General features: G+C 40.3%; 1 protein-coding gene across 1 annotated transcript in view; it reads right to left on the bottom strand.

The window, feature by feature from the left end:
* The window catches only part of adamts18 (ADAM metallopeptidase with thrombospondin type 1 motif, 18), a 217,421-nt gene that overhangs the window by 180,638 nt on the left and 26,783 nt on the right, over window positions 1-10,000 (bottom strand). The window contains exon 4 of the mRNA XM_061963659.1: window positions 3,289-3,532. Within this exon, the coding sequence (XP_061819643.1) occupies window positions 3,289-3,532 (244 nt within the window). The remainder of the gene's footprint in view (window positions 1-3,288; window positions 3,533-10,000) is intronic.

Here is a 10,000-nt window from a genome sequence, read left to right as displayed (position 1 = left end):
GTCTCTGAAAGATGGCATACGTCTCTGAAAGATGGCATACATCTCTGAAAGATGGCATAAGTCTCTGAAAAATGGCAGAAGTGCTACCAAAATGTCTCTGATAGATGGCATAAGTGCTACCAAAACGTCTCTGAAAGATGGCATAAATCTCTGAAAGATGGCATAAGTCTCTGAAAGATGGCATAAGTCTCTGAAAGATGGCATAAGTGCTACCAAAACGTCTCTGAAAGATGGCATAAGTGCTACCAAAACGTCTCTGAAAGATGGCATAAGTCTCTGAAAGATGGCATAAGTCTCTGAAAGATGGCATAAGTGCTACCAAAACGTCTCTGAAAGATGGCATAAGTGCTACCAAAACGTCTCTGAAAGATGGCATAAGTCTCTGAAAGATGGCATAAGTCTCTGAAAGATGGCATAAGTGCTACCAAAACGTCTCTGAAAGATGGCATAAGTCTCTGAAAGATGGCATAAGTCTCTGAAAGATGGCATAAGTGCTACCAAAACATCTCTGAAAGATGGCATAAATCTCTGAAAGATGGCATAGGTCTCTGAAAGATGGCATAATCTCTGAAAGATGGCATAAATCTCTGAAAGATGGCATAATCTCTGAAAGATGGCATAAATCTCTGAAAGATGGCATACATCTCTGAAAGATGACATAAATCTCTGAAAGATGGAATAATCTCTGAAAGATGGCATAAATCTCTGAAAGATGGCATAAATCTCTGAAAGATGGCATAAATCTGAAAGATGGCATAATCTCTGAAAGATGGCATAAATCTCTGAAAGATGGCATAATCTCTGAAAGATGGCATAAATCTCTGAAAGATGGCATACATCTCTGAAAGATGGCATAAATCTCTGAAAGATGGCATACATCTCTGAAAGATGGCATAAATGCTACCAAAACCTCTCTGAAAGATGGCATAAATCTCTGAAAGATGGCATAAATCTGAAAGATGGCATAAATCTCTGAAAGATGGCATGAATCTCTGAAAGATGGCATAATCTCTGAAAGATGGTATAAAACTCTGAAAGATGGCATAAATCTCTGAAAGATGGCATAAGTGCTACCAAAACGTCTCTGAAAGATGGCATAAGTCTCTGAAAGATGGCATAAGTGCTACCAAAATGTCTCTGAAAGATGGCATAAGTCTCTGAAAGATGGCATAAATCTCTGAAAGATGGCATAAATCTTTGAAAGATGGCATACATCTCTGAAAGATGGCATAAGTGCTACCAAAACGTCTCTGAAAGATGGCATAAGTCTCTGAAAGATGGCATAAGTCTCTGAAAGATGGCATAAATGCTACCAAAACGTCTCTGAAAGATGGCATAGGTCTCTGAAAGATGGCATAATCTCTGAAAGATGGCATAAATCTCTGAAAGATGGCATAAATCTCTGAAAGATGGCATAAATCTCTGAAAAATGGCATAAGTGCTATCAAAACGTCTCTGAAAGATGGCATAAGTGCTAGCAAAATGTCTCTGAAAGATGGCATAAGTGCTACCAAAACGTCTCTGAAAGATGGCATAAGTCTCTGAAAGATGGCATAAGTCTCTGAAAGATGGCATAAGTGCTACCAAAACGTCTCTGAAAGATGGCATAAGTGCTACCAAAACGTCTCTGAAAGATGGCATAAGTCTCTGAAAGATGGCATAAGTGCTACCAAAACGTCTCTGAAAGATGGCATAAGTCTCTGAAAGATGGCATAAGTGTGAAAGATGGCATAAGTCTCTGAAAGATGGCATAAGTGTGAAAGATGGCATAAGTCTCTAAAGATGGCATAAGTGCTACCAAAACGTCTCTGAAAGATGGCATAAGTCTCTGAAAGATGGCATAAATCTCTGAAAAATGGCATAAATCTTTGAAAGATGGCATAAATCTCTGAAAGATGGCATAAATCTCTGAAAGATGGCATAAGTGCTACCAAAACGTCTCTGAAAGATGGCATAAGTCTCTGAAAGATGGCATAAGTGCTACCAAAATGTCTCTGAAAGATGGCATAAGTCTCTGAAAGATGGCATAAATCTCTGAAAGATGGCATAAATCTTTGAAAGATGGCATACATCTCTGAAAGATGGCATAAGTGCTACCAAAACGTCTCTGAAAGATGGCATAAGTCTCTGAAAGATGGCATAAGTGCTACCAAAATGTCTCTGAAAGATGGCATAAGTCTCTGAAAGATGGCATAAGTGTGAAAAATGGCATAAGTCTCTGAAAGATGGCATAAGTGTGAAAGATGGCATAAGTCTCTAAAGATGGCATAAGTGTGAAAGATGGCATAAGTCTCTGAAAGATAGCATAAGTGTGAAAGATGGCATAAGTCTCTGAAAGATGGCATAGGACAATTTCACTCGGACATTAATGGATGGTTTATTTCGGTAATTACCCTGGAAGATAGCTTGCTAGCTAACTAAAATGGAAAGCGACAGATGCCAGTGGGTCGACCGCATGAGCGACCAGCGCGCTAGCTACCGAGCTAAAAGCCAACTCGCTAGCCAGCACTGCTCTTGACGTCGTCGGGGAGTGAGGTTTACTAACGTTCACGCGGCCCGAACACACCAGCTAACGTGGCTGTGCCATAGCACGCCGTGTACGCCTCACTCCCCGACGCCTCAAGAGCAGAGCTGGACAATGAGACAGGCAGGCTTCGAGCTCAATGGCTAGCACTGGTATCGTAGTTGGTCATGAACAGGGCTGGACTGCACGGGTTGACAATCAAGATAGTAGCTAACAGGACGCTAGATAGCTTGTTAGGGCGTCAATTTGCATCACCTTTCATGGTGACGTGGACATGAGAAAGTTGAGCCTTTATGGACAATTTGCACGACCTTTCATGGTGACGTGGACATGAGAAAGTTGAGCCTTTATGGACAATTTGCATGACCTTTCATGGTGACGTGGACATGAGAAAGTTGAGCCTTTATGGACAATTTGCATGACCTTTCATGGTGACGTGGACATGAGAAAGTTGAGCCTTTATGGACAATTTGCATAACCTTTCATGGTGACGTGGACATGAGAAAGTTGAGCATTTATTGTACAACACTGCTAAGTAATATGCAGTATTATTAGCAGTATTATTAGCAGTATTAGCGCTGACGTGGTGATTTTAGCAGTACGACAACATTTTAAAGTGCATGCAGAGCTGAATGCTGACCACTCATTAAGTAAGTTAAATAAAAATACATCTGGAGGTTGCCCACAGCCGCAGCTGTCCATACAAATGCTTTTGATGACAGTTGTTGTCTGCTCAAAGTAGGAAAAGGAAGTCCCTTACATACATTGCTTGCGGCGCCCGCAGAAGTGTGGCTTAGGCGGGCCTGGGCGTGGGTCGTCGTGGCGACGGCCGGCGGGCGCGGACGGAGCGCCGTCGCCGGCCGGGTGGTGGACGGCGTGCTGGGCGGAGCGCTTGTAGAGCACGTGGGGCCGGTGGCCTTCGGGCGCGCTGAAGTTGTGACGTCTGGCCAGATGCTGAGGTAGAGGAGAGATCAAGTACTCATGCTCGGACACGCGGATCAGACCTGACTGCGGGAGACACACACACACACACACACACACACACACACACACACACACACACACACACACACACACACACGCACGCACACACACACACACACACGCACGCACACACACACACACACAATCACTGCAAGGGCCACTATTAACCACAATTATGTCACTTGCTCCCTAATGGACAGTGAATATAAATGTAAATGAATTATGTGGCGGGAAACATAAAATGTTGTGGCAGGAAACATAAATTAATGTGGCGGGCCAAAGAAAATTGATGTGGCAGGAAACATAAATTGATGTGGCGGGTCTAACAAAATAATGTGGCGGGAAACATAAAATGATCTGGCGGGAAACATAAATTAATGTGGCGGGCCAAACAAAATGAGGTGGCGGGAAACATAAAATGATGTGGCGGGCCTAACAAAATGATGTGGCGGGAAACATAAAATGATGTGGCGGGAAACATAAATTGATGTGGCGGGAAACACAAAATAATTTGGCGGGAAACACAAAATGATGTGGCGGGAAACATAAATTGATGTGGTGGTAAACATAAATTGATTTGGCGGGAAACATAAATTGATGTGGCGGGCCTAACAAAATGATGTGGCAGGAAACATAAATTGATGTGGCGGGAAACACAAAATGATTTGGCGGGAAACACAAAATGATGTGGCGGGAAACATAAATTGATGTGGTGGGAAACAGAAATTGAAGTGGCGGGAAACATAAATTGATGTGGCGGGAAACATAAATTGATGTGGCGGGCCAAACATAAATTGATGTGGTGAGAAACATAAAATGATGTGGTGGGAAACATAAAATGATGTGGCAAGAAACATAAAATGATGTGGCGGGAAACATAAATTGATGTGGCGGGAAATATAAATTGATGTGGCAGGAAACATAAATTGATGTGGCGGGAAATATAAATTGATGTGGCGGGCCAAACAAAATGATGTGGCGGGAAACAAATTGATGTGGAGGGAAACATAAATTGAGGTGGCAGGAAACATAAAATGATGTGGTGGGAAACATAAAATTATGTGGCGGGGAAACATAAATTGATGTGGCAAGAAACATAAAATGATGTGGAGGGAAACATAAATTGAAGTGGCAGGAAACATAAATTGATGTGGCGGGAAATATAAATTGATGTGGCGGGCCAAACAAAATGATGTGGCGGGAAACATAAAATGATGTGGCGGGACACATAAATTGATGTGGCGGGAAACATAAAATGATTTGGCGGGAAACACAAAATGATGTGGCGAGAAACATAAATTGATGTGGTGGTAAACATAAATTGATGTGGCGGGAAACATATATTTATGTGGCGGGCCAAACATAAATTGATGTGGTGGGAAACATACAATTATGTGGCGGGAAACATAAAATGATGTGGCGGGAAACATAAAATGATGTGGTGGGAAACAGAAATTGATGTGGCGGGAAACATAAAATGAAATGGCGTGAAACATAAATTGATGTGGTGGTAAACATAAATTGATGTGGCGGGAAACATAAATTGATGTGGCGGGCCAAACAAAATGATGTGGCGGGAAACATAAAATGATGTGGCGGGAAACATAAATTGATGTGGCGGGAAACATAAAATGATTTGGCGGGAAACACAAAATGATGTGGCGAGAAACATAAATTGATGTGGTGGTAAACATAAATTGATGTGGCGGGAAACATATATTTATGTGGCGGGAAACATAAAATGATGTGGCAAGAAACATAAATTGTTGTGGAGGGAAACATACAATTATGTGTCAGGAAACATAAATTGATGTGGCGGGAAATGTAAATTGATGTGGCGGGCCAAACAAAATGATGTGGCGGGAAACATAAAATGATGTGGCGGGAAACATAAAATTATGTGGCGGGAAACATAAAATGATGTGGCGGGAAACAGAAATTGATGTGGTGGGAAACAGATATTGATGTGGCGGGAAACATAAAATGATGTGGCTGGAAATATAAATTGATGTGGCGGGCCTAACAAAATGATGTGGCGGGAAACATAAATTGATGTGGCGGGCCAAACAAAATGATGTGGCGGGAAACATAAAATGACGTGGCGGGAAACATGAATTGCTGTGGCGGGAAACATAAATTGATGTTGCGGGAAACATAAATTGATGTGGCGGGAAACATAAAATGATGTGGCGGGAAACATAAAATTATGTGGCAGGAAACATAAATTGATGTGGCGGGAAACATAAAATGATGTGGCAGGAAACATAGGGTTAGGGTTAGGCTTTAGGGTTAGGGTTAGGGTTAGGGTTAGGTTTAGGGCAGGGGTCAGCAACCCGCGGCTCCGGAGCCGCATGCGGCTCTTTGATCACTCTGATGCGGCTCAGCTGCATATTTGCCGACCCCCCGATTTTCCCGGGAGATTTCCGGAGTTCAGTGCCTCTCGCAGATAACACCCGGGATTAATATTTTCTCAGATTTTCACCCTTACAATATTAATAAGGGCGTGCCATGATGGTACAGCATTTATTGCCATCTACAATATGTATAGACGACGTGCCAGCCCAGACTCTTGTTGTATGCATCTTCTGCTTCACACGTATGTGACAGCAAGGCATACTTGGTCAACAGCCACACAGGTTACACTGACGGTGGCCATATAAAACAACTTTAACACTCTTACTAATAATGCGCCACACTTTGAACCAAAACCAAACAAGAATGACAAACACATTTCGGGAGAACATCTGCACCTTAACACAACATAAACACAACAGAACAAATACCCAGAATCCCATGCAGCCCTGACTCTTCCGGGCTACATTATACAACCCCGCCCCCACCCCAACCCTGCTCCCTCACACATCAACCCGCCCAAAAAGGGCCAAAACCAATGGGGGGCCCATTTGAAAATATTGTGTTACTAATATTTAGTCATGTTATATTTGATATATAATAATATAAATACATATATAATAAATAATGTCAATATTTTTGTAAATATGCAAATATTTTCTTCTTTCATTTAAATCTGCCAGTTATAAAAGACGAGGTATTAAAATGTGAGATGGAATGATTGTTGTTTGAGTCGAATGGTGGATGTTTACATCCTTTAAAAGGAAGCAAAATGCTTCATTCCTCCTGGGAGCAGCGAAGCCAGCGTTAAACTTTTGTGGACTGTTCAGTGGACACAGACGTCGTAACAACATCGAAGCTCCCACTCAAGCGTTCACACATTAGTGGACCAGGAGGAGCTGAAAGAAGAAAGGTTCAAATTAGAGATACGCGGTTTGCGGGCACAACCGCGGAGTCCGCGGATTATCCGCGGATCGGGCGGATGAAATTTTAAAAAATTAGATTTTATCCGCGGGTCGGGTCGGGTCGGGTCGGGTCGGGTCGGGTCGGGCGGTTGAAATAAAAAAAATTATATTTTGAATAGATTCAGGCGGGTGGCAGTTAAACCAATTGGGAAATATATATACATAGTTAAATGTTGTTACCCACATACGAAAAACGAGCAGGCACCTGCAGCATATGCCACAACAGAAGAAAAAACACTTTTACGGAGCGGAGAAGGGACGCCTCGCCGGGGTCCGGGACCGAGGCCCCTTCCCCCGAGAGGGCCCCACCGGGAGCCGTAGCTGAGGCGATCCGCGAGAAGGGCCCGACGCACGTCCAGGGTCACCACCGCGCTCACCGCACCGACACCCCGTCTCGTCCGCCTTCGCCGCGGCCGGCGTCACGCGCAGCAGGTAAGCAGCTTACCTGCCCCCCAGGCTCGTAACAGGGGTCACTCCGCGCGCTCCGCCCGCGCAGCTTACCTGCCCGCCACCCCTGTTGCCGGGGGCGCGTAACAGGGGTCACTCCGCACGCAGTGCGCTCACAAAAGGGGTGGGGCTCACCCTGGTTGATATAGACAGCAGCTAGGACGGTGGCCATGGAAGTCGGAACCCGCTAAGGAGTGTGTAACAACCCACCTGCCGAATCAACTAGTCCTGAAAATGGATGGCGCTGGAGCGTCGGGCCCATACCCGGCCGTCGCCGGCAGCGAGATGCGCTTGGAGGTGCGCTCAGCGCGGCTCCCATATGATTGCGCACTGGTGTGCGTCTGGGTCGTGACAGCGTGGCACGCGAATGTCCGTGCTGCATTGGATCAGTTTCCTTTCTTTAACAGGCAAAAGCTTTATAACCTCACTAATGCCGTGCATCGTCTATATTAGATATATAACAACGGGCGGGTGCGGGCGGGTGCGGTTCTGATCAAATGTTACATCGGGTGGATGGCGGATGGTTGACGACTTTCTGATGCGGTTGCGGATGAAATAATTGCCTATCCGCGCATCTATTTGTGGGAGCATCGGATGAAGCCTTTTTTTTTTAGATATATGCATACTAGTTCTAGCTATTAGGCTGTTCTAGTTTTTATTTGTATTATCTTTTTATTTTTTATTTTTTATTATTTTTCATTTTCTAAATGTATTTTATTTGTTTTTTATTTTTTGTAATTTTTTTTAATTCTTTTTTTTTTTTTTTTTTTTTTTTTTTTTTTATTCACTCTAGCACTTTGAGGTTGTTTGCTCAATGTAAAGTGCTTTTTACAAATAAAATCTATCATTATTATTATTATAAATTCAAGATTCCATTTTACATAACTGCGGTGCATTTAAGGACCTTTGAATAAAGTTGGAAACAGAGCCGTCAGCAGGTTTTGAAGCCAGGCTCGTTATAAGTAAGCAAACAAAGGCTCCTAATGGATGCGTGTCTGACATAAATCATATAATAATATCTAAATTATTTATATTTGAATTAATTATTAATTATTTAATTAAATAAAAACAACTTTTGTATCAACTATGTCCCCTCTGTGCTTGGCAGAGGTAGCAAGTCTTCACATGAAAGAGGCACCGACTTGTTCCAGTCGTCTTCAATTCTCCTCAAAAGTCTTAAGCGGCCCACTGGAGGACATCACACTCAACACACAAGTCAACCCACTGACCCACTGACCCTTGACCCCAGCGTGTGTATGTGTGTGTGTGTGTGGGCGTGTCCACCTTCCCCTGTACTGAAGTGTGTTTGGGTGTATGTGTGTGTGTGTGTGTGTGTGTGTGTGTGTATGTGTGTGTGTGTGTGTGTGTGTGTGTGTGTGTGTGTGTGTGTGTGTGTGTGTGTGTGTGTGTGTGTGTGAAAGCAAACAGAAGAGGGACAACAGAGAGTGTTGTCAAAACATAAATGTTGAGTTTAGTGTTTCTGATTCCTGTAACATAAACTTCCTCTGGCCTACATGTTGCATGGGAACGCTTCACTTGGCAACACACGCTCACACACACACACACACACACACACTTGCAGGTGTACGTTTCTGAGCTCTTGAAATATGACACGAAACAAAAGGATGACAACAGGCGATTTAAAGCTTGCATAACTGGGGATACTTTAGAGAAGTCAGTGTGCAGCTTGTGTAGCAGTATAGGTTTACCAGCTACACATTATAGTGTAAATATCTGGCAGCATGAGTGAGTACGCAAAAAAACATATGTATATATATATATATATATATATATATATATATATATATATATATATATATATATATATATATATATATATATATATATATATATATATTTATATAAATGATAAATAAATAAATGTATCATTTATATATATATATATAAATATATATATATATATATATATGTGTATATATATATATATGTATATATATATATATATATATATATATATGTATATATATATATATATATATATATATACATACAAAAATATATATATATTTTTATATATTTTTATATATATACAGTATATATATATTAAAAAAAAAAAAATATATATATATATATATATATATTATATATATTCTCTTGGTATTATTATGTATTTATTTATATAGAAATATACATACACACACATACATATATACATAGAGATACACATTATTTATATATATATATTTTTGTCATTATTTATTTATTTATATATATATATATACACACACATACATATATACATAGATACACATTATATATATTTTTTTTTTTTATTATTTATTTATTTTTATATATATATATATATATATATATACATGTATATATATATATATATATATATATGTATATATATATATGCATACACATACATACATACATATACACATAGATACACATTATATTTATATATATATATATATATATATATATATATATACATATATATGTGTGTGTGTAATGTGTATCTATGTACATATGTATGTATGTATATGTATATATATAAATACATAAATAATAAAAATGTAATATATATATATATATATTTGTACATATATATATATATATATATATATATATGTACACTCATATATACACACACAAACCTATATACACACATACATATATACACTTATGTACACACATACATGTATATATATATATATATATATATATATATGTACACTCATATATACACACACAAACATAT

Source organism: Nerophis lumbriciformis, linkage group LG06, assembly GCF_033978685.3.
Source record: "Nerophis lumbriciformis linkage group LG06, RoL_Nlum_v2.1, whole genome shotgun sequence".
Classification (NCBI taxonomy): domain Eukaryota; kingdom Metazoa; phylum Chordata; class Actinopteri; order Syngnathiformes; family Syngnathidae; genus Nerophis; species Nerophis lumbriciformis.
The sequence above is the reverse complement of the archived record's forward strand: the minus strand, read 5'-3'. Positions and strand labels throughout refer to the sequence as shown.